At 35.0% G+C, this 25,352-nt stretch overlaps 1 protein-coding gene across 50 annotated transcripts in view; it reads left to right on the top strand.

Annotated features, from left to right (window-relative positions):
• The window catches only part of FIP1L1 (factor interacting with PAPOLA and CPSF1), a 77,927-nt gene that overhangs the window by 21,847 nt on the left and 30,728 nt on the right, over positions 1–25,352 (top strand). For 16 of the 50 annotated variants that reach the window (XM_021101227.2, XM_021101231.2, XM_021101235.2 and 13 more), the window contains 4 exons: positions 1,217–1,326; positions 7,607–7,714; positions 19,223–19,316; positions 21,503–21,659. In XM_021101227.2, coding sequence (XP_020956886.1) covers positions 1,217–1,326; positions 7,607–7,714; positions 19,223–19,316; positions 21,503–21,659 — 469 coding nt within the window. The remainder of the gene's footprint in view (positions 1–1,216; positions 1,327–7,606; positions 7,715–19,222; positions 19,317–21,502; positions 21,660–25,352) is intronic. The other 34 variants (XM_021101241.2, XM_021101244.2, XM_021101251.2 and 31 more) reach the window with 3 other exon arrangements.

Raw genomic sequence — 25,352 nt, forward strand, 5'->3', positions numbered from 1 at the left:
ATTGCTCTGGTGGTTTGTGTGCCTGTCTTTTCCACAGTCTGGGATTTTGTTGTATTTCTCTCTATGGTCTCAGTTTCTGGTACATAATAGATATTTAATAAATGATGATTAAATCATATTAATTTTCCCTGCCACCATATTTTTTCAGTTTTAACTGTCAAATGTCTATCACATCTAGTTCTTGCTTTCTGTTCTCATTGTCTTAGTGCTGATCCTCATCATCCCTTATATATTTAGCACTTAAACATTAATATTTTATTTAAAAATAAGTTGCACATGATTATTTGAGAGGTAGATGGTTTTTGAAATTGAATCAGTAGTTTATATACATAAGAGTCATGGTGTCTGAATTATCTTGGCTTTTGCCTCACGGGAAAGGCAAGTGATGCTGAATTTAGATTGAAAAGGGACAGTAGAATTTATATAGGGCGTAAGATAATAGTGATGTTATTCAAGTATAGAGCAACTTGAACTATATAAATTTATTAAATTAATGTTGATTTTAAGATAGGAGGGTGAGTATAAAAGCAAGAGTGTAAAGAATATTTTCACCAGTCTTATGGCTAGACCATATTCAAAGGATCTAATAGGAGCAGAAAAGATGAGCAAATTTGGGAGAAATTATGAAGCAGATAACTGGTTTGAAAGTGATTATAAAGAATGAGAAGAGGTACTAAAGCTTCGAGGTGTACTGAACTGGCAGGATGGTGGATCTGTTGATGGTGATGGGGAAATGGGGAAAGGTTATGGAAGTGCAGGAGCAGATTATTAATACAGCAAATCAGTCAGAATAGAAAATGGTCAAAATGTCTGAAATGGCCATTTTTCTTAGATAAGGGTAGTAAACATAGAAGAGAATGAGAAAATTCCTCAGGGCCTCTCTTTAACTATGAAACACAGAGTCTTAACTAAGTATCTTGGACTGTTTATGTTGATCTGAGGAAATTTATGGAAGTCTTTAAGAGTTATAGTTTATCAGACTTTTAAGTGACATTAATGTGAACTTGTTAATAGTTGGGAACATTTTGATCCCATAATCCATCTTTGATGCCTTTCACTTAATGCTATTCTAGAATAGGTTTAATTTTATTATATGCTCAGCAATGAAACATTCTTCATATTTAATTTTGAATCAGATGTTATGGTTTTAACATTTTTACTGTATTATGTGGAGTGTTCCATTAAATTAAACAAGCTAATAACCCCTTTTTTTAAGGTACAGCAGGGAAGAACTGGAAATTCAGAGAAGGAAGCAGCACTTCCATCTACAAAAGCTGAGTTTACTTCTCCTCCTTCCTTGTTCAAGACTGGCCTCCCACCAAGCAGGTTAGTGAGACATTGATGATTCAGTTGATTGAAGGAATTGGTGTCTTTACCTCGTATTAGTGCCATATGAGGTAGAAAGGCTCTGAATGACATAACAAAAAACTGGAACATTCTACTTGGTTTTAGTACAAAATGAATTCTTTGTGAAAAACTCTTCTGGGTGTTATTTCATCTGAAAAAATTTAGGTAAGCAAGAAATGAAGGCTGATATATAATTACATGTGTGTATAAAGAGACAGCAATCTCACATTAAAGAGAGGTGTTGACAATAATGGTTTTGCTGTTTTCTATGCTTATTATTCTTCTATAAAGAATTATTGAATTCCCTAAGTCTAGATATGCTGGCCTCAAGATGTTTTACTGATTTTAGTGAAAGAGTCATAGAAATTTCAGCCTGAGAAATGTTTGCAATTAAAACCACTTTCTTTCCTTTCTCTGGTTTGTTGTGATAATACCTAACTTTGAGTTCTACAAGATATTAATTGTAAGAGGCAAATGTGTTGGTAAATGTCTTTAACTTAAACATGACAAGTAGTTAGCCTATTACTAGGAAAATGGTAAAGGATAAGCCAGGACTAGGGAAGTTTTGATGTTAGCAGTTGCATCTTGAATTAGATAAAGATGCCTTAAATCAGTTATTTTTCTGGGCCTGAAATAAGTTAATAATCTGACTATTACTAGTTCTTAGCCAGATCACTAGTTCTCAGCCAGATCATTTATCTTTTATTTTAGTTAAATTTATTTTGCGTAGTTTCCTGGTTTTGTTCTGGTATTTCATACTGTATGATTGCGGGAAAACCAAACATGTAGCCTTAAGATAATGACTTTTGAAACTTTGATCTAGAATTAAATGTCATAAAGTCATCTCAGATTTTGACTGTCTCTTCTCATCTTAACAATTACTTATGGACATTTTCAAAACCAGACTTTTGCGGTTCAAATCCTGGCTTAATGTATTTACTTACTAGCTATGTGTCCTCGGGCACATTCCCTAATCTTTTTGTTCTTTCACCTCTTAATCTATAAAATACAGTAATAATGCTACATAATACCACAGGGTAGTTCTGTATATTAAATGAATTAATTTGTAGAAGGAGTTACATAATAAATATTTGATAGGTTTTTGTTATCATAATTAAACTAAATGAACTTTTAAAAATCAATAGCAGTTTTTCTGTACTTTGCCTGCTCACTTCCAACACCCCCAGCCGTCCCAGTAGGGCATTGTGCCATTTATAGCAATTTTGGCTTTTCCTATAAGTAAAACATATGGGGAGTCACCATCAGATTTTGGGCAGAAGAATGAAATAATCTGATTTAGGTTTTTAAAGTCTCAATTTAACTACTTTATTAAGCTCAGGTTGCAGAGGGGTTGAGGGCAGTAATTGAGAGACTAGTAAGTAGGAGGCTGTAACAATTATCTTGACGAGAGATAATGGTAACTTGGACCAAAGTGGTAGTGGTGCCCATGGTGAGACACCATCAGATACTGGGTACATTTCTAAAGATACATTTCTGCTCTTTTTATATGCGAGGTGGAAAAGACTATAGGAAGAATGATTTTTGAAGGGAGGAAACCAAGAGTTCCGTTTAGGGCATAATAAAATGGAGATGCTTGTTAAACATAAAAATAGAAAATGTGTATGGGGAAGTGGGTGTATGGATCTGGAGTAGAGGGGAAAGGTCCTAGCTGCAGGTGCGAATTTGGGAGTGATCAGTGTTTAGTATTTAAGTAAATCTATGAAACTAAATTAGGTTGTAAATGAAGTAAGTATTAATAGAGAAGTGGTAAGAGGACAGTCTTGGGCCACTTACTTGGAGGTCAGAAAAATAAGGGTGGACCAGTAAGACAAGACTGGTAGAGAAGAATGATGAGTGAGGTAGGAAGAAAATCCAATGTATATCCTCAAAAGAATGTGTCTCAAAGTAGGCAGAAGTTTAACTATCAAATAATACTGATTGTCCAAGAAGGACAGGATTGAGAATGACTTTGAATCTTAAAATGGAAAGATCTTTTGGTGATTCTAAGCAGGATCATTTTCGGTGGTATAAAGTGAAGATTGAAAAAAAGACTTTCTGGAGTGGATTCAAGAGAGAATAGGGAGAGAAGAATTAGAATGAGACAATTAGAATGACCAGTTTTTTGAGTTTTTTCTTTTGAGGTGGCAGAGAAATGGGAGGGAAATGTGGGGTCAGAAGGCGGTCCCCCCTCCAATGAAAGAAATTACCGCATGTTTGTATACTTATGAGAATGAGTTACTAGAGGGAAAAATTGATGATAAGAGATGAGAAGGGTCCGTTGTTACAGCAGTGTCCTTGAGAAGCTCAGAGGGGGTGGGATTTAATAGGCAAGTGGAGGACTTAGCCTTAAGGGGGAACATGGGCAATTTACTCGTTGTAACAGGAGGGAGGCAGGATCTCATAAAGGTAGGTGAGTAGGTAAATGGTGATGGGAACAACTGAAAGTTCTCTTTCTGATTGCTTCAGTTTTTCCCAGCAACCTAGGATGTAGACTTACATGGTGAAAGCAAAGATATTGAAAGGGGTGTTGAGTGTGTGAGAGGCGAGGTGAAATTCTGAAATAATTATCTAGAGGTTCATGAATGAACTAGGGAAAAGGAGCAGGATTGCTAGGCAGTTACCTGGAGGGAAGTGGGTCAAGAGAGGGTTATTTTTCAAAGTGGGAGAAATCACAGCATTTTATATGCTAATAGGAAAGAATTAGCAGAGTGAAAAATGGATAACACAGGGAGAGAGACTGTATTTCCAACTTTTTTCGAGATTAATGAGACAAGTCAGCTTGTTTGGGTTTGTTTCTCTTCCCCTTGTTGGGTGTTCATGTGTTCATGAAGAGTAGCTGGAGTTGGATTTAACTGGGATTGAAGTTACACCAGGCAAATATAACAAAGGGCTAGAGGAGCAAGAAAGGTGAGAGTGTACTGGAGAGAGCGATTATAGTGATGGGTCATAGATCTAAGGAGAGATGAAAGAGAGATGGATAAGGAGTGATGAGGGGGCACTGGTAGATAAGGCTCAGTAACCAGAAGGTAAAGAAATGATTGAAAAATTAGCAGATTTATCACTACTACTAAAAAGATTGGGTAATTACCACCACAGCTTATAGATGCAGACCTAACATGTCAGTACTGTCACTTTTGCATATGGAGAATAGTACTCATTGCTCATTGGAAAAGTTTGATTTCTGGATTCATCTTCCCTTGATCAAAAAGATAATTTTTGATCACTGTGAAGTATTTCCATAAATAAATATTTGTGTTTTATTCTTTTGTGTGTGTGTGTTTTATTCTTTATAAAGCATTTCTGTTTTAGCCTCTATATTTATGGAAAGTTGATATTTTTGAAAGTGGAATTTTATTGACTTTAGGGAGAAGATGCTAATGTCATTTAAGTCGTAATAGAGACTGCCCAGCAAATATTTAGCAGTATTGAGGTGTGCTATTGACCTAATCACTATTTCTATTGTTTAAAATCTTAGATTGCCTTATTAATATATAGATGGTTGTTAGTATGTTTGCACAAAACTTTTTTTTTTTGTAATTCTTTGTACCTGTAAGAATGCTGGATTTCTAAGTTTCTGTACTACCCAGCAAATTGGTGTACTTAAGTAAAATGTTAATATTTAATATATCAGGATATTTTGTTTAATCTTTACAAGTTTTCATATAGATCAGTAAGCAGGATATTATCATTAGTACCAGAAGCTTCTGTTGTGCCACCTCTATTTATTTTTATTCTTTAATGTTTTTGACAGAAATTTGAACTTAAGAGTTGCAAGGAAAATATTAAATAAGTCTATACACTGTTTACCCAGATTCACCAATTAATAATATTTTGCCACATTTGCTTTATAGTTTCTCAAAAATGTTTTTTTTCCTGAACCATTTCAATGCTAATTGTAGACATTGTGCCCTTTTACTCTAAATACTTGAGCATATATTTCTTAAGAGCAAAGACAATTTTGCCAATTATTTGAATAATATCTTTTATGACAATTCTTTCCTCCTTGAGTTAGGATTCATTCTGGTATTATTCATTAAAATTAACTCTTATTTCTTTATTCTTCTTTTATCTGGGACAACTTCTCAAACATTTGTTGACATTGAATTTTTCAAGAGTACAGACATTGAATTTTTCAAGAGTACAATCTGGTTATTTTAAATATCATTCTTCAATCTGGGTTTTTCTGATGTTTCTGTGTTATTAGATTCAGGCTTTGCTTTGGGGGCAGGAATACTATGTAAGTAATGTTGTGTTTTTCATAGTGAATCAGCCTGTAGGTACATGATATTAGTTTGTCCCATTATTAGTAATGACAACTTTAATCACTTAGTTGTGGTGGTGTCCTTTGGGTTTCTGAAAAATTACTGTGTAAATAAGTAATCTGTGAAGAGACTGTGTAAACATCCTGTTTGAACTTACCAAGAATGTTACATCCATTGATGATTTTTGATTTAATCAGTTATTACTGTAATGACTGCAGAACAGTCGTTGTCTAACTGTTATTTCTCTTACATTTATTAGTTGGCATTCTACTTTAAAAATTAGTTTTTCCACCTCCCTCACTTATTTATGATTAGGCTCATTAATTTTGTTTGTGAGAGTGTGTGTTTGTGTGTTGCTTATAAATATGGCTTATTTGTGTATGTCATATGTAAACTATATATGTATATACATATGTATGTATATATGTGTGTGTGGATGTATGTGTGTGTACATATATATTGTAATTCATATTGATGCTCAAATTTTCCCACATTTGGTCCGTAGGAGCCTCTTTAACTGGTTCCTGTAACCTTTTGATATGTCCATATCTTTTTTTTTTTTTTTTTGAGGATTTCTTTATTTTCTGGCATTACCAGATGTTTCAGTCTTGTCTTAGATTTTTCCTGCCCCTTCTCTAGAAGCAACCATTTCTTGAAGGGACCCTGATGCTTTTAGCGGGAAATGATAACTAGAAACCATGATCTTTTCAGTAGTTATGTTCATTGCTGTCGAGGTGTCACTATTTCTAGGCCTCCTCAGCTCCCAATGCTAGGAAGAAGCAAGCAATTTCAATATTTTTATAAAATTTTAATCATGCAGTCATGTTGCTTTTACTTGCAGTTTGACACCACAGGTTTTATTTACTACTTTTCCTGTTCCATATTGCATCTTCCTTTTCCTGAAGTGAGAAACTAGTTCACTTTTCATTTGCTTAATCCTGAAATATACATAAATTGATTAGAATTTTGCACTTATCATTACCAAAACCAAACCTTTTAAATAGAGTTCAAGATTTCTTTGTAATTATTCTTTTTTTTAGATTGATGATAAATAGGAAAAATATATTCAAAATTTCCTTCAGAGGAGTTCTATTGATCCTTTAAAGTGCAATTCGATCTATTGTTTTTCTTTGTATTTAGTGTTAGCATTTCTTTTCCTCTGTGCTTATTGATTTGTTTTCTGCTTATATAGAACATTTAACATAGTTCCAAAGTCAGGGCTATCCAAAAATATACTCAGATTATTAGTCATTCTTTCCCCAGTTTTTTTCACTCATGTAAGTAAAAAATTTTATTTCATCTAGTTTCTGGTTTATTCTTCCAATTTTTTTTTTTTTTACATGAATAAGGAGATACATAAAATATATATTATTCCTATTTCTTTGAAAGAGTGTCTCATAAGTTCTTTAAAGGATTGGCAAGAGTGTAAATAGCTGAATACCAGGGATAAAATTAACATTCTTTAGAATTTTACTTTGAACGACTTTAATTATTTTGAAATTGAATTTTTTTATGCAATATGTATTTGGTATAGGCTTTTATAAAACACATCAGAGAGTTGCTGTTAACTGGTTACACTAACAATACTTATTCCTGTTATTGAAGAATTAAGGAAACAAATAGCAAAGTTTCAAATAAGATTTTGTGAAACTGCAGAAATTAATCTTATTAATTCATAAAAGCACAGAAATTTATTTTTTAATAATATGTGTAACCTTTGGTTCTTTTTTCACTTCTGCATTTTGACGTCATACTGTCATGTTGAAAAATATTTATGAAAATATTCTAGACTTAATAAAATGTTGATAACAAACACATCTGTATTTGAATAGCAGTAGCAGTCTTAGTACCATAGCAAGTATTTCATGTGACTTGAAGATACTATAGGAACATCCTAAAGGACTTTAGAAAAAGCATGTCCAGGAAAAAAGAAACAGAACAAGGGGGGTCAGAGACAACAGTATGTAAGAAAAAACATAGAAAATTTATCTCACCAGAAACAGCACATCTTCTCAGTCTCAGACAAGTACTGCCTCCAGAAAAGCCAATTCAAGCGTTGGGAAGTGGCAGGATCGATATGGGAGGGCCGAATCACCTGATCTAAGGTAAGGCTGTTTTTAAACATTGGATACTCCTGATGTTTAGATCATCAGTGCTTTGTTTTTTTAGACAGATAATAAATTTTGAGTAGGCTATACCATATTTTTCCCCCAAGTGATACTTTTTCAGTATGGAATTGAGGATTTTTATGAATACCTTATGACTTAGGCCTTATCAACCTAATCTCTTGCCCTCATCTCTCTGGCCTTTTATAATATATTATAAATTGCATGGAAGCATGCTAATGGTTCCTTAATAAATGTTTTCCTTTCCCCTATTGCAGGTTTAATTTTCCTTTCTTACATACCCTATTCAAAAACCCCTGGGTGCTTTTTACTCTCTGTGAAATAAAATTTTAATCCTCTGAGCTAGTCTTAGGGCCTGTAAGATTGGACACCACTGAATCGTTCCAATCTTTATATCCCAACTACAGTGCGTAAACCTGCCATTCTGTTAAGTGGGTCTACCTGCAGTCCTAGGAAGTACTGTCTCCCTTATCATTGCTATGCTTTTTACTCATAATCTACTCTCCATAGAATTTTGTTTTGTGTTTTAAATCTTAACTTTGCAAACCGTATGACCTTGGATGGGTATTGTAAACTCTCTGAGCCTGTAAAATGGGAATAGTAATTTCTGACCTAAAGGATGTAATGAGAAGCAAATATGTTAGAATATGAAAATGCGTTGCCAACAGTGATCAATCTAAGAAGTTACACTTTTACTTGATTTAGAAATACAGACCAAGATACCTTGTTAATTTATCATTTGAAGTTTTAAACAAGGTGATGGAATATGGTAGTGTATTTTGTTTTTGTCATTAAAGGATTTTAAGCTTCCTTCCTGGGTAGCTCAATGCTGTATTGATGTGCTTTTAATTATTTTCACGTACAAACTTTTAAATATTTAAATTATTATCAGTTGTCTTTGATCATAGCACCTAAAAGAAAAACAAAAGGAGGAAACACGTCAACTTAGATTTTCTTTTCTTTGAGGTCTCCATTATATATTCCCTAGGAGTAGTAAGAGTTTGTAGTCAGCTTGCTTTGATAGGATTTCTTGTTAGGAGAGAATAAGCTTATTCTCAAAAGTGGGTATTTATCTCAAAGTGAAAAATATTACTAATGTTTATGAATATCCAGATGATAAGTATAGTAATTGATGCAGATAAAATATTTGTTCTTAGGATAGTGTCAGTCGCATGTATTGTTTTAACAGGTTATAGAATGAAAATATGCATATATTACTATTATCTTAAAAGTATTCATTAACATTTTTCCATATGTATCATACAATATTGATAGATCTTATTTTTTAAAACTAAAATTCTCCTTGAAGAACTAATAGAAAATAGAGTTACTTAAATAAGGAAAGTTAGGAGTTCCCACCGTGGCGCAGCAGAAACAAATCCAGCTAGGAACCATGAGGTTGAGGGTTCGATCCCTGGCCTTGCTCAGTGGTTTAAGGATCCAGCGTTACTGTGAGCTGTGGTGCAGGTTGCAGACATGGCTCGGATCTGGTGTTGCTGTGGCTCTGGCATAGGCCGGCAGCAACAGCTCTGATTCAACCCCTAGCCTGGGAACCTCCATATGCTACGGGTTTGGCCCTTAAAAAGGACAAAAGATAAGAAAATAAGATAAATAAGGAAAGTTAGATCTAACAAGTGTAGTGTGGAGTCTATGAGTCTATCAATGTTTAATATTTCTGTGGAACCCCAAAGTTTAATAGCTGTGCTAATGCTACTTCTGTGTAATAATTGACTTGGTAGTTATGGCACATGGTGCATAGTGTGAAGCACTTGGACTGATATTTAACTGGCCAGCAACATGGACAGACTGTTTACGGATCCCAAAAGGACCAGACAGTAGAGCTTTTATTTTCATCATGCTACTATTGATGATGAATCAGTAGCCATTTTTTGTATGAAAAGAATAACCGCTTTCTTAAACTTAACAGCGGTTTCATGGCATGAGTATTGTATTTGGACATTAGGTTTGATTTTGCACTTATGTGAATTTAGTGCAAATTTCCCTAAAATTTCTAGGCCTCTGTTTCCACATTTGTAAACTGATGGGTTTGGACTGTGTTATTTGGAAGGCACTTTTAATCCTGAAATTATTTTCTGGTTAGTCCCTGGTTTACACGGAAAAGGAGATTTGAGAAATTATAGAGAACTGGCTCAAATTCATGGCTAAGTAAGAGGCAAAGCCAGGGCAAGAATCCTTGGTTTTTCTCCTTTAAATACTGCAGTTCAGGCAAGTTGACTTTCATGTGCAAAGTCATAGAAATATTTAAAATCTGTTACTTTAATGTAATTTTAAATTTTATATTTGTTTCTTTTGCTACTGTTATTTTAACATTTGAAATTCCTGCAGTTTATTTTTTATTTTTTTGAAATGATATCTCATTTTTTATGGTTTTTTAAAATTATTTTTAAAGTATAGTTGGTTTATAATGTGCCTGAAATTCATTTTACTTATAATTTTTTAACTTAAAACAGTTATGCTTTTTATATGTAATAACTAAAATAGTTGATGCTAAATATAAGGAAAATACTAGTTCTTAAATCGGAAAGTGATGCATCTCAATATGCCAACTTGTGTAACTCTCCCTACACTAGCACTTCTCCACTACCACCACCAAAAAAATATGTTTTGGTAACTCAGAAAACTCCCTATTCTGATTTTGTGATTAGTCTCAAGGAATGTAGGTAGTAGGAAATTTGACACTGTACTGTCAGTGTGTATCTTGTACTTTTGAAAATAAAAAAAAAAAATCTATGAAAGTTACATTATCTTAACAGCATAAGCTAGAAAATGAAATTCCAACTCTTGTAATTAATATAACTGAGAAATGGAGAGTTTTTTTTTGTTTTTTTTTTTTTTTTTTTTTTTTTTTTGAAGCATTCCGTAAGTCTCTTTGTAAAGAACAATTAAAAAACACTGGTTGAGATCTTTTTCATAAGTTACTATATTTGGAGACCCAGACTTGTTTTCTCACCTTGTTAATTTTATATGATACGGTGTTTTTTAACTCTTCAAGGTAACTATATGTATATAACAATAATATTTTATTGGTTCAGGTTTGTTTTGTACATTCGTGTTTGTAACTCCTGTAAAACCAGTTAGAAAAATGAAGTAGTTTTAATGAATACATAAAATCGAAATTGGCAATATGGTTGATTGCTATAATCCTATCCTAATGTCCAGTATATTTCTATATTTTGTTTTGATTTTATAATCTCAAATTATGCGCCTTTTAGGTGATTAGTTGCAAATACTAGGCAGTTTCATTAAGCTTGTTTTCCACTATCCGAATACTTTTTAAGTCAGACTCCTGAAAGAGGAATAGTATAAATTTTACAGTGTCAAATCACTTTAAAATATTTACACTTGCTTGGATTTCTTATAATAAACACGAAACTTATAATATAACTGAATGTTAAGTGAACATTAAGTCTAAGATTAACTTCCTCATTTGTTCTTGCGCTACTTACTCTTAGGTCTTGATGAAATCATAAAATGAACAAATGTACCTGTACCTTTATAACATTTGAGCACTCCGAATGTGTGTTGCTGAACTGTGTAGCTTGTAAGATTTTATGTGATTGGATGTATGAAGACCTTTTCTTTTTAAAAATTATCTTTAGACACATCTTTTCCAAAAATCAATGATATATTTTTAAAATGTAGGAATTCCTGTCGTGACTCACTGATTAACGAACCTCACTAGTATCCATGAGGATGCAGGTTCGATCCCTGGCCTTGCTCAGTGGGTTAAGGGTCTGGCATCCTGGTGAGCTGCGGTATAGGTCACAGACAGGGCTCAGATTCCTCATTGCTGTGGCTGTGGTGTAGGCCGGCAACTACAGCGCTGATTCGATACCTAGCCTGGAAATTTCCATATACCATGGGTGTGGCCCTAAAGAGAAAAAAAAAAAAAAATGAAAAAAGTAAAAAATGCAGCTTAGCGTAAATATAGCGGGTAAAGCTTTATTCAATCCCTACACAAAAGTGAGTAAACTTGGCTGCCCTAATGAACACATTTGTGTCCTCCAGTGAGTCAAAATTTAGCATATTTCACCCTAAAGCTTTCAGGGTTTTTTCATTTGTTTCTAACATAGCTGAAAAAGTAATGTAACATTTAAAAAATTTACAACCCAGAAAATTAGCATGGAAAACATTGTTGAAGTGGAGAGGTTTTGGATCTGTTCATCCCTGAGCCTGAATATTGGTGTTGGCACTCTACTTCACAAAAGAGCCTCTTTGTGAAGCACATTTGTGAAAATGAAAATAATTGGACTTACTTTTGTTATGCTTATGTACTTATGGATAAAATAATGTGTAAGCTGGGGAAGGCGCTACTACCAGGTCCCCTCTAAAGTGTGTTCTCTTTGGGTTTTTTTTTTCTTTTTTTGGTAAATATATAGTCTACCTGCATGAGCCTAGGTCTGCAAATCCTTATATAAGCCATTGGAAAGCCTTGATACAGAGGTGGAAGTTGCCTTTTGTGTGTGTGTGTGTGTGTGTGTGTCCGCACCCATGGCATATGGAGGTTCCCAGGCTAGGGGTGAGTCGGAGCTCTAGCTGCTGGCCTGTGCCACAACACAACCACAGCAACGTGGGATCCGAGCCTCATCTGCGACCTACACCACAACTCACAGCAACACCGGATCCTTAACCCACTGAGCAAGACTAGGGCTCGAACCTGGGTCCTCATGGATGCTAGTCAGATTCATTTCTGCTGAGCCACGATGGGAACTCCTGTTATTCTCTTTGGAGCTCTGCTCCCATTTTAGGTCTCTTTAAATGTAGTATTTTAGGAGACATATTACATGTCCTGAAGACAGTTTTAAATTGTATGATTTTTATTTTGGACATAAAACATTCTACTTTTCAGGCGACAACTTCTTAATAAAAAATTCTATCCAGAAAAGTGATATATTTTCTTTTAAAACTATGTATATACTATAGGGAATATTATTCTTGTGCCTTGTGAAAGTAAAAATAAAAAGCAGGTATAGAAGCAATACTGTCAGTCCACAGAACTCATAAGATAAATGTGAAAATATGTATGTAATGAAATCCTTATCATATTTGTGAGATTTTGATAGATAAGACTTGATTGAGTAATGAGGAATTAAATATTAATTTTCATTACTTTAAATTCCTTCTAGAAGAGTATGAATATATGCAATATAAATTTCTTTGGGCTCCCGATTAGTTATAGTTCACGACTTTGGCTTTGTGTTGGAATACATGAGGAGTTACAAAAATTAATGATGTTTAGGCCTGAGAGGCTCTGATTTAAATATTTGGTCTGCACTCTGGGTATTAGAAGTCTTAAAAGCCCTCTAGGTGATTCTGATGTGTAGGTAGAATTGAGAACAACTGATTTAGAGACTGGATTCTGGCTTGGCATAAATATTAAAATCAGATGTTGACTGAGCACCTTGGAATTTGAAGTAACATGATAGATTTAGCTTTAATGAGAACTGATATTTGCATAACATTTTATAGCCTCACGGAGCTCTTTCCTATGTGTAATTCTCCCTTAATTTATATTCTCTGCCTCTTTGAAAGTCTCTTTGTTGATAACCATTTTCAAAGGTGCAAACAGATTGGTAGGTAGTATATTTGCTAAATTGGAATCTTGCACGTAATTTCCCCACTCATGTTCTTCTCTCCATCTAAAATGTTCTCCCTTGGGAGTTCCTATTGTGGCTCAGAGGGTTAAGGACCTGATGTAGTCTCTGTGAGGATGTGGATTTGATTCCTGGCCTTGCTCAGTGGGTTAAGGATATGGTGTTGCTGCAAGCTGTAGTGCAGGTCACAGATGTGACTTGGAACTGGTGTTGCTGTGGCTATGGCTTAGACCTGCAGCTGCAACTCCGATTCAGTCCCTAGCCTGGGAATTTCCATAGGCCTCAAGTGCAGCCATAAAAAGAAAAAATAAAATATCCTCCCTTTCTATCCTGCATGTCTAAATCCATTCTATATGTATTTCAAGGCTCATCTCTCTCCTAAAGTAACTTAAGAGGTGTTATACCAGTTTCTGTGTACAGTTGTTATAGCCATCTATTCATCTATATGGCCTGAGTAGGATAATCATACCAAGTGTATCTGTCTTTAAGTTGAATGCGAAATAGTCACATTTTAGGTTTTTTCCTAGAGATTGACCCTTGAACTATCTGCTTCTCCGTTCTTATTAGAAGCTCTGTTGTAAGAAAACTACACTCATAGATTTCAGCAAGCATGTTTTATTTTTTTAAGGATAGTGGTTTTGAACTTTCTTCGAAGCATTAAGCCCTTTGAAAATTTGCTGCAAACTATGTACTCTTGCCTGAAAAATACATGTATACACATGCATATACAGTTTAGGTTCAGGGACTTCGTGATCTCTCTGTATTGCATATATGCTAGTTAAGAACTCTTGCTCACAATCAAAAAAACAAAAAACAAACTTTCCAAAAGAATTAAATTCTTAGATTAAGCCTGACCATCAAAAGGGCAGTGTTCTCAAACCATATTATTTTGCTCCCCCGATTAAATTATTTTTATTGAATTATACACTGTTATCCAATATTAAGGAACATTTGAGGAACAAATGCACTTTTGAGGAACAAATGCACTTTTGTTTTCATTGTAGTAATATTGGAGACTTTGTTTCTATTTCAGTGTTTTTCAGTGCATGAGATTGCAGTCCATGAGTGTAATGTGAAATCAACTTGGTGATCTTAACCACTAAATATTTCTTGGTTTTATTTCTTTATTTTTCCTGTTACATTTAAATATTAATAAAATTATATTTGATTTTAATGTTTCCCTTTTTCCTTTATAGTCAGTGTAGGTTTATGTTTTGTGAAACTTTTTGTTTTTTATATTATGTATGTACTGAATTGTGGTACAAAATGTATTTCTTTAAATAACTTTTATGGTTTAAAAATTTAAAAACTACTTTATCAATCTTAAGATGGACTCAAAGGATAAGTTTTTCTTTTTATTTTCATCTGTAAAATAGGAATAATAATAGTTCCTACCTCTTAGGGTTATTATGAGAGGTAAGTGTATAAAGTGCTTAGAATGGTGATTTCCTAGCACTGTAATAAGTACTTGATTAATACTGTTGTAATTGCCAGAGCTAGTGCTTTGTTTTTATCTTATTACACATTAAAGACTTTTTAATTAGTTAGGGATAGTCTTTATTTTGGCTGTTAAAAAATAAGCTCAGAGATAAATTTGTGACGAAAGATTAATAACTGTCTGTCTTCCCTTGGTCCTGATTTTGTCACCATTAAGGTTTCTGTTGTATCTGTATAAGCAGCTGTCATACCCTTTCTGGAACATCAGAATCATCAAAATAAGTCATTTTAATATAATTCTATTAAAATTTCAGAGATGTTTTCATATTCATCTGTGCTAGGAGGGAAGGTAGAGGTTCTTATGAATATTCACTGCCTGTCTTAAACTGTAGATTAATGAAACTGTGGTTAGTTGCTGTCTCTTTCAGCTTTTTACTATATGATTGAGTCCAACATAGAGAAGAGAATATTGATAGCTGCATTAGCTGTCTGCCTTACCGAATAAATTTTTAAGCCCAGTTAAACCTGTGCTGTGTAGAAATTCAGGTTATAGTAGATCCTCATGGTGAAGTTGTGCTAAGTTTTTATATGTATTGAAGTAAAAAGTGGTACATCAAAAACTTTAATAATATGGTTCAGTATTGTTTTCCATAATGTGGCATCAGAATTGATGTTTTAATTATTCACCTCCATTAGCTATTAAGTGCTTTTTGTTACTTTGGTATATATGTATCTATTATAAAATATTTCTAAAAAATGATAACTTCACACTTCTGATTAAATCGATTTACATGGTAAAAATGCTTGGGCAAAAAGGTGTTACTGTTGTGGAAATAAAAGGAATTACAATTTTCTAGACTATAGCAATATACATTTGTTAAGGCTAATTTCTCATTTGTATGTTTGGCTTTAGAAACAGTATTTTGCCATTTTAAATCTTTAGTGATAGAGTAATCCATTTAAAACTGAAAAGGGTAGTCAGCCTTCTTTGACCATATTGAAGATGAACTTTAATAAATGAGTGCTCCCATGTGTCCCAGAATTTTTGAAAGCAGAAATCCTTAGAAATCCATAGTCAAAGGTTATAGAATCTTTCCCCTTTTGCTACTTTAGCAATTCAAGGAGTTTGCGATTACAAATCCAGACAAATTTGTGAGAATTTGTTGTTGACGGAAATGTTTAAGAAGATGAACAGGCGAGAATCCAGCTATTGAGGATATAAAAGAATGGAAAAGAAAATAGTGGAGTAAAAATAAGGATTTTTACAATGAAGTCTAGGTAGCAAAAAATGATGAGGGAAATTCTGGACTTCGAATATACAACTTAATCTGTTGGGATATTGGAATTTGAGTTGTATGTATTTATGGGAGAGCTGATGCCATGTGCTTTGATAGGAAATTGTAGTGGTTATAGCTTTGTAATTATTTTAAGGTTTAGGAAAAAATTGGCACAGCATTTGTTTCTTGTCAAAAGTATTTGAGTTTGTCTGGGAGTTCCCGTCGTGGCGCAGTGGTTAACGAATCCGACTAGGCACCATGAGGTTGTGGGTTTGATCCCTGGCCTTGCTCGGTGGGTTAAGGATCCAGCGTTGCCGTGAACTGTGGTGTAGGTTGCAGATGCAGCTCGGATCCCGCGTTGCTGTGGCTCTGGCATAGACAGGCGGCTACAGCTCTGATTTGACCCCTAGCCTGGGAACCTCCATATGCTGCAGGAGCGGCCCAAGAAATGGCAAAAAGACAAAAAAAAAAGGCATTTGAGTTTTTCTAATGTATGAATGTTGGGATAGTTTGCCAGCTGTACTGAAGAGTACAAAATAAGTAAAATTGCTTTTGACCTTTGAAATCATGAGGTAACGTGGATCGGTGACCTAGGTATAAAATCACAAAGGCTTGAACATTTAAAAAATGTTTTAAAATTGAAGAGAACAAAAATCTTAAGTGGGAAAGATGGTAAGTAGTAATTAACTATGTAGTTGAAGACATTTCAGATGCTATTAGACTTTGTAGGGCTCTCTTTTTCATTTTTGCAAGCATAAAATTGTTTATGGGGCTTTTCAAGGTTTCCTTGAGAGAAACTGACTAATTCTTAATTCCCAAAAGTCTCAAATTTTTCAAAGGCCACTTACTTACTGGAAGGCAGCATGGCTCAAGGGAAGGAGTCTGAGGCTTTGGAATCAGAAGGACTCAGGTGGGACAGTGTTGCCATTTAATCATTACTGAGTCAGTTGGCATCACTCTGGGCTCTAGCTTATCTGTAACGAGTATATGTTAATTTTATTAAGTTAAGGGTTATTGTGGGCTTTAGGTATAAAATGTTGTCATTCAACAAATGGTAGCTACTGTTAGTAGTCATTTTAAGGAACCTAGTGGTGGTGACTGTGGAGGGATCTGTGGTACTTTAATTATTTTACTTTTTAAAGTTTTTTCTCGTTTTTTTTTGGCCGTGCTTGTGGGGCATGTAGAAGTTCCCAGACCAGGGATCAAACCTGTGTCACAGCAGCAATCCAAGCTCTTGTAGTGACAACACTAGATCCTTAACCTGTTGCACCACAGGAGAACTCTTACTTCTGTAAAGTTTTAAAGGCAAAATTGTTCAGAACTAAAATATAAATAAAGAGAAATTCATCTAATTTGCATTCGTTTTTGATTGCCTATTCCTACAAGTGATTCTGTGTCTTATTATGCATATAATATTTTTATAAAGTCCTCAACTACACTAAATGGCTTTTTTTTTTTGGTCTTTTCTAGGGCTGCACCTGAGGCATATGGAGGTTCCCAGGCTAGGGGTCTAATCAGAACTGTAGCTGTCGGCCTACACCAGAGCCATAGCAGCACCAGCTCCGGGACACATCTGCGACCTACACCACAGCTCATAGCAGCATCAGATCCTTAACCCACTGAGCGAGGCCAGGTATCGATCCTGCAACCTCATGGTTCCTACTCGGATTCATTAACCACTGAGCCATGATGGGAACTCTCTAAATGGCTTTTAATGTTTTATTTTTAGAAATGTGACTTGATAAGAGACTTCTATTAAAGTTGCAACAGTATTTTGTGATGGACTATTTTTCCATCTACTCACAAACTTTAATTGGAAGTAGGGCTGGAAGTTCCCATTGTGGCGCAGAGGAAACGAATTCGACTAGGAACCATGAGTTTGCGGGGATCGATCCCTTGCCTCACCCAGTGGGTTGAGGATCTGGCATTGCTGTGAGCTGTAATGTAGGTCACAGACGCGGCTTGAATCCTGAGTTGCTGTGGTGTAGGTCAGCATTTGTAGCTCCGATTTGACCCCTAGCCTGGGAAGGTCCATATGCTTCAGGTGCTGCCCTAAAAAGCAAAAAAAAAAAAAAAAAAAAAAAAAGACAAGCAGGGCTGGCATTTAAATATTTGAATTTTTCTATCTAAAAGCAAGTTATCAGAGCTAGAAAACTGGTCCCCTTTTTATTCTGTCTAATGCTCAGAATAAATCACTAAGGAGAATACATGTTACAATTATAGTGAACAAAATTTTTTATTTCCATTTGTTTTCCATTTGCTGCCTGATTCTGTTCCACAAAGATAAATTCAATTAGAGACTATTAAAAAAAAAATAGTACATTTTGGGAGTTTCCTTGTGGCTCAATGTAATAAAGATCCATTGTGGTCACTCCTGTGGCGCATATTGCATTTCTGGCCCAGCAACTTCCACATACTGCCAGAGCAACCAAAAAAGAAAAATTGGATTTAAAACAATAGTACATTTTGGGAGTTCCCGTTGTGGCGCAGTGGTTAACGAATCCGACTAGGAACCATGAGGTTGCGGGTTCGGTCCCTGCCCTTGCTCAGTGGGTTAACGATCCGGCGTTGCCGTGAGCTGTGGTGTAGGTTGCAGATGCGGCTTGGATCCCGAGTTGCTGTGGCTCTGGTGTAGGCCAGTCGCTACAGCTCCAAATAGACCCCTAGCCTGGGAACCTCCATATGCCGCGGGAGCGGCCCAAAGAAACAGCAAAAAGACAAACAAACAAACAAAAAAACAAAACAAAACAAAAAAAAACAATAGTACATTTTGAAGAAAACCTACATTAAAGGCTTAAATTTTTGCATTGTGACCATTGTTTGGTGTTTTGAGCCTAGCATTTTTGATTTTTTTTGGCCATGCCCATGGTGTGCGTAAGTTCTGGGTCCAGGGATCCAACCCACGCTACAGCATTGACAACACCAGATCCTTAACCTGCTTAGCCACCAGGGAACTCTGGTCCTAGCTTATTAATAAACTTCATTTTAATGATGGTGCAAAGTAAGGAAGTCTGAAGGTTTTCAATGTGTGTTGAGATCTGATTCTATTTTAAATTATTTTGTAAAGTGTTCTAGGCTTTATTTCTCACCTAATATTTGTATTCTTTTCCAAACATCTAATTAGGTAAAACTGAAGTGATTCAATTTTTATGTTACAGGAGATTACCTGGGGCAATTGATGTTATTGGTCAGACTATAACTATCAGCCGAGTAGAAGGAAGGCGACGGGCAAATGAAAACAGCAACATACAGGTTTAGTATTTTAAGTTATTACTATTTTTTAACTGAAGGATTATCTCTGTGCTCTAATTTATTCAATATACATTCATAGCACTATGCTATGTGTTAGGTGCTTTAGATACTACAAAGGGATTTAAAATATAAAATCAGTCACCATGTTGTTACAAAAGCTGTTCCATTTGGAATATGTAATAACCTTTAGATCTTTTTCAGTAATATTTCTTTTCCTTGCTATACATGTGATATATGGCCTCCTTGGACAAAAAAATATGGGAAAAGTTTAAAGAAGAAAATAAAACTTTTGATAATTCTGCCATCTAAGGAAAACTATTCTTAACATTTGGTACATCTCTTCCTTGTCACTGAGCAAGATTGGGATTATATTTTTGTATATCTTTTTTTCCTCCCCACTTAGAATTATCATTTGCATTTTCCCATATTCTTAAAATATCAGGATAGATTTATTGTATGGCTGTGCTGTAATTTATTTTTTATTTATTTTTTGGTCTTTTTGCCTTTGCTAGGGCCGCACCTGTGGCATATGGAGGTTCCCAGGCTAGGGGTCAAATTGGAGCTGTAGCCGCCTGTCTACACCAGAGCCACAGCAACGCCAGATCCGAGCGGCGTCTGCGACCTACACCACAGCTCACGGCAATGCTGGATCCTTAACCCACTGAGCAAGGTCAGGGACCGAACCCACAACCTCATGGTTCCTTGTCGGATTCGTTAACCACTGAGGCACAATGGGAACTCCCCATAATTTATTTAATGTGACATTTCTGGGGGAAGTATATCTCCTGTTTTTCAAGTAAAATAATGAAAGAATATGAAATATTAGTAGCTGAGATAATTCAAGTTGAACTTGAATAACTGAGACTTTGAACTATTAGCTTGACCACAGTTTTTTTCATTTTTATTTTCTTTCTTTGAAGGCTTTAAAAAATGTCCAGAGTGTTTTGATTCTTACTACCTTTAATAAATTAATCATGTAAAATGTTCTTTTTAGCATCTTTAAAGGTACATTATTTTTCAAGTGGAAGATAATCCTTTTTCTTTCCCCCACCATTATAATATCATGACTTTTAAAATCCATTTTCTATTTCAAAATATAGTTTATCAGCATAAGTCTTACAAAAATTACTGTACTAAATTTGTAGGAAAAGTTAATGAAAGGAGGGATCATATATTTAAATGATATGCTGTAGCCAGCACGGACTTGAATCTATAACATTATGCTACCTGTTTCTGTTATTTTTCCTAAACATGTTTGCACATGTTTGCTCCCTTAGGGAGCTTGTCAATTTGGGTTTCTAGGTGCCACTCTCCTGTAGGTTTGGTGCTATCCCTTTACCTGTTCTCACAGATCAGTGTTTTGTAAACACTGGTACTTTTTCAGTATAAACCCTTGATCTTAAAGTTACAAGTCTCACATGAAGAAGTTATTTATCTATTTGGCTGCCAGTTCCTGGCACCCTATTGATAACATGCCTTACAGTCGCTTACTTTGCAACCTGGTCATGACAGGCGTGGTATAATCAATATCTGTTTATGTCACCATGTTAATTTCTTAATGCTAATATCTGTGCCTGATTATTATATTGTCTTAATTTGAATGCTTTAATTTTGGGTAACAGATAATACATTTAATTTATGAAGTACTTAATTGTCTCTTTAACTTTGGGTAACAGATAATTACATTTAATTTATGAAGTACTTAATTGTCTCTTGTTTAGAATGTTTTAAAACTAATGTTAAGAATTTTATTGGTAATGATTCAGTTTTTCCTAGGCTTTTTCTTTTTTGGCCACTCTGCAACATATGGAGTTCCAGGGTCAGGGATCAGACCTGAGCTGCAGTTGCAACCTTAGCTGCAGCCGTGGCAATGCAGAATCCTTCATCCACTGTGCCAGGCCTGGGATCAAACCTGCATCCCAGCGCTCCCAAGACACTGTCAATCCCGCTGGGCCGCAGTGGGAATTCCAGTTTTTCCTAGGCTTTGAATATGAACATTTATAACAATGTGTGTGAGAGTGTATACTCGCATCAATACATATACACACATATCACACGTTACTGCTGCCCCCTCAAAGTGTGTGTATGTGAATAAAACTTACTTCTTAGATTAAATGAGATTAATTTACTGAGTTTAATCTTAGAACATTTATTCATCTTTTTAATTAACTGTGTTTTAATTTTAGGTCCTTTCTGAAAGATCTGCTACTGAAGTAGACAACAATTTTAGCAAACCACCTCCATTTTTCCCTCCAGGAGCTCCTCCCACCCACCTTCCACCTCCTCCATTTCTTCCACCTCCTCCCACTGTCAGCACTGCTCCACCTCTGATTCCACCTCCAGGTAAATAGTAAATAAGACATTTGAGTTTAAAGGAAAAATAACCCATGAATATTTTTTAAATTTTATACTTAACTATTAAAGTATATATTTGCAAATAGCATCTTCATTGACTGCACTGCATTAAAAGTAATAGAATATGAAATTTATTATTAAATCTTCAGTAGATTTACACTGAAACAGATGTGTACCGTGTCTTACTATTTCAGCGAAGAGACAATGTACTGAAATAGGGAAGAGTGGACAGATACTCAAAACTGTGATCCAAAAATAGGATAGTGATCCCCATATTAAAGTTGCTAATTGTATATACGTACATTCATATTGAATTGTAAACCATATTACTTTGTTTTGAAAAAAAACTAAATATTCTTTACAATTGTGTAGGTCAAAAAAAATTACATCCCATGAAGAGATTGAAATGAAAATCTCAGTCTGGTCCTCTTCTTTCTTTTTATTCTGGTTTCCTTTTAGGAGACTGTTGCTGGGTGCCAGGTACCTGGTGTTTACTTTTATTATACAAGACAGAAAATTTTCAATTTTTATCATATTCTTAACCACTTTGGATTATTTATTCAAAACTAGGTCAGTGGCAGCAGAAAAAAATTCACAAATAGTCCCCAAATTTTATACCTTCAACCTTTTATCCCATGGCCTTTGTTATTTTATTCCCAATAAACTTTCAGTATTTATATCCCTTAACCAGTTTTTAGTGACTAATGGGATTGATTGAGATAATAATTTCTTCTTCCTGGGGAGGATGCTGGTAGTAAATGTTAAAAATTAGCTACTGGTGGTAGCCAGAACTACATGCGCTACATATATTAAAATTTGCTTTCTGTTAATAAATCAGTTTATACTTAAGAGCCATGTCCACTCACTCACTTTGCAAGAGAGCTTTGTTTTGAGAGGTGGTGGTTGTGGCTACAGTACAGAGGCAAAGAAAAAAGATCTGCATAATCCTGCCCTATAATAGTCATCCTTGGCTTCCAAAATCCAGCTGTTGCATCACCCCACAAACACAGCGCCTTTGATTTCCTTCCAAAATCTCTGCTTTCAAAAAGGTTAAGAATATTGTGAAAAGTGATTAAGACTTTAGGGAACTTGTTGTCTCAAAATTAAAGAGAAGATTGGATAAGTTCAAGTTGCTTAATCTTGAGGACATTATTTTTAAAGTTCGGTGACTTTCTTGTTTCAGTAATAAACTGCTTGTTCAAAGCACAAACCATTCAGAAGTTGTGATTGGATCTGTGATTCTTAGATTTTTAATGTGAGAATTAAATGAAAAGGGAAAGTAATGAGGACTTAGTGATTCATAAATGAGTCCCTTGTCTTATTAAAAAGATAAAATGTAGGAATAGTTAATTTTGAGCATATTTGATTTATTGAGACTAAATGATTGTGATAATAATCTTTACAATGGATTGCTTTGTAATCTTATTTAAACTTTACTGGCTTTAAAGGTGATTTAAAAGAATTTTTAAAATTTTCCAGATAGTATCATATAGCCCCAGATGGTTAATTAATACTGTATAGGAGTTCCCATTGTGGCGTAGTGGTTAACGGATCTGACTAGGAACCATGAAGTTGCAGGTTCGATCCCTGACCTTGCTCAGTGGGTTAAAGGAACCGCGTTGCTGTGGCTCTGGTGTAGGCCAGTGGCTACAGCTCCGATTAGATCCCTAGTCTGGGAACCTCCATATGCCATGGGAGCAGCTCTAGAAAAGGCAGAAGTATGACGTAATGATAAAAGAATAAATACCTCACTAGTGTAAAAATATTTAGAAGCTCTGTAGGATATTGATAGGCAATGGCATTATCTGGATGTGTGCTTTTTTTTCAAAAGGGTAAAATTAGTCCACTTCTTTGCCATGTAACTTCTGTTTGTAAGCATGATTTTTTAATGTTTAGATTACCTGTGGCATTATACTGTAGAATACCACTGGTTATTTTTCTGTTGCATGAGCTATTTGTTTAATGTTAATTTTCAACTTTTTATATTTTATTTTATTTTTTTTTAATTTTTTTTTTTTTGGTCTTTTTGCTATTTCTTGGGCCGCTCCTGGCAGCATATGGAGGTTCCTAGGCTAGGGATTGAATCCAAGCAGCAGCTCTGACAACACCAGATGGTTTAACTACTGAGGCAGACCAGGGATGGAACCTGCACCTCCTCGGCAACTCAAGCGGCTGCAGTCAGATTCTTAACGCACTGCGCCACAGTGGGAACTCCCCAAATTCAGATGAATTCTAATGCTGGTTTACTCAGTACCTAACTGTGTTATGTTTGCTGGGAATGGTGGTAGGGAAGCTACCAATTCATATTAAAACCAAATATTTGTATATTGAGCCTATCTGGTTTATTCCTTATTTTTACCAGGTTGTGAGCTGTTGAAGGTAGCATAGGCTGTGTATTTCCATCTGTTTCCCCACAATGCTAATCACAGATGTCATGTGTATACTTGACATTCCCTAAATATGTTAGCTAGTTGTGTTAACAACATATTTAAGTATCCATAACACTAAAGGGATTTTCACATTGGCAGTTGGTATAGTCACATGGGCACTTACTAGTCAGAATGGGCACTGGCTTCAGACAAAAGTGTGGCTGCTGTATATTAGATAAATATAAGCCTTGATTAAAGCCATGTTTTCAGTTACCATTTGCCACAGAATCACAGGATTACAGTATGTTCTGTAGAGATGGCTGTAATTTAGATCACCTCAAGAATCATAAATAACTAATGAAAGAAAGCTGCGGCTCAGTAGTCTTTTTATAAGTATTAACTTAAAAAGTCTTTGCCTTATAGAAACCTTGGGTTTCTGTTTTGTTTTCTTGAGAAATACTAAAAGGAAAATGAACACAGTATTTGGAAGATGAGTTTAAACATTTTAATGTTGCCTTTGTTAATGTTAGCTTTCACTTAGCTTTCAGATGCTAAAGTTTTTAAGTCTTTATGTGATAGAACAAATATAGTAATGATGTATTATACCCTTACTTTGGAGTGCTATCCAGATTTGCCTGAAACAGTCTTTTTATACCTTTTGTCTTATCTTAATCATTATAATTCACTCTCAAAAATGCCCTTGCATGGAAGATAAAATTTATGGTCAGCTCTTAGAGGCTTAAAGATGTGGCACACTTCTTAAGTAGGCGGTTACTCCTTATCAATGATGTATTGATAGAGACAGCTTCATTCAAGGGATTTTTCCTGACGAAGAGTTAATAGAAAAGAAGAGAGGAGTTGCTCCCTCTCTCTCAAATACACATCTACAACATACATGAAACTTTGTCAGTAACAAAGAGGACAAAGTCCCATTTCTGGCCACAATAGGTTTGTCTGAAGGGCGGGACAGGTTTTGTATTGGAGAGAACAGCAAACATATAAGGGACCTTTGGTCCTAAATTAATGTTGTGACTTTTGGGTTAGCTTTTTTAAATGGAAAAGTATTTACTGTAGCCTTTTGCCACCATGCTAACAGTAGCTTGAAAACAGACACCACTTATTCAAGATTTCCCACATTTTCAGAAGATCTGTTATCATTTTCTAGTGAACCAGAGAATAGTTTCTATTGTATTATTATTATTATTTTTTTTTTCAGAAATGTGTTGGTGTGGTTTCATGCTTTCCCTAGAGGTAATAGAAATAATAGCTAATACTTACTGAATGCTAACTATTGAAGGCACTGTTCGGAACC

This window comes from Sus scrofa, chromosome 8 (assembly GCF_054392235.1).
Source record: "Sus scrofa isolate SSC_HxYL_T2T_F1_AM1 chromosome 8, Sscrofa_HxYL_maternal_Yorkshire_Landrace_v2.0, whole genome shotgun sequence".
Lineage (NCBI taxonomy): Eukaryota > Metazoa > Chordata > Mammalia > Artiodactyla > Suidae > Sus > Sus scrofa.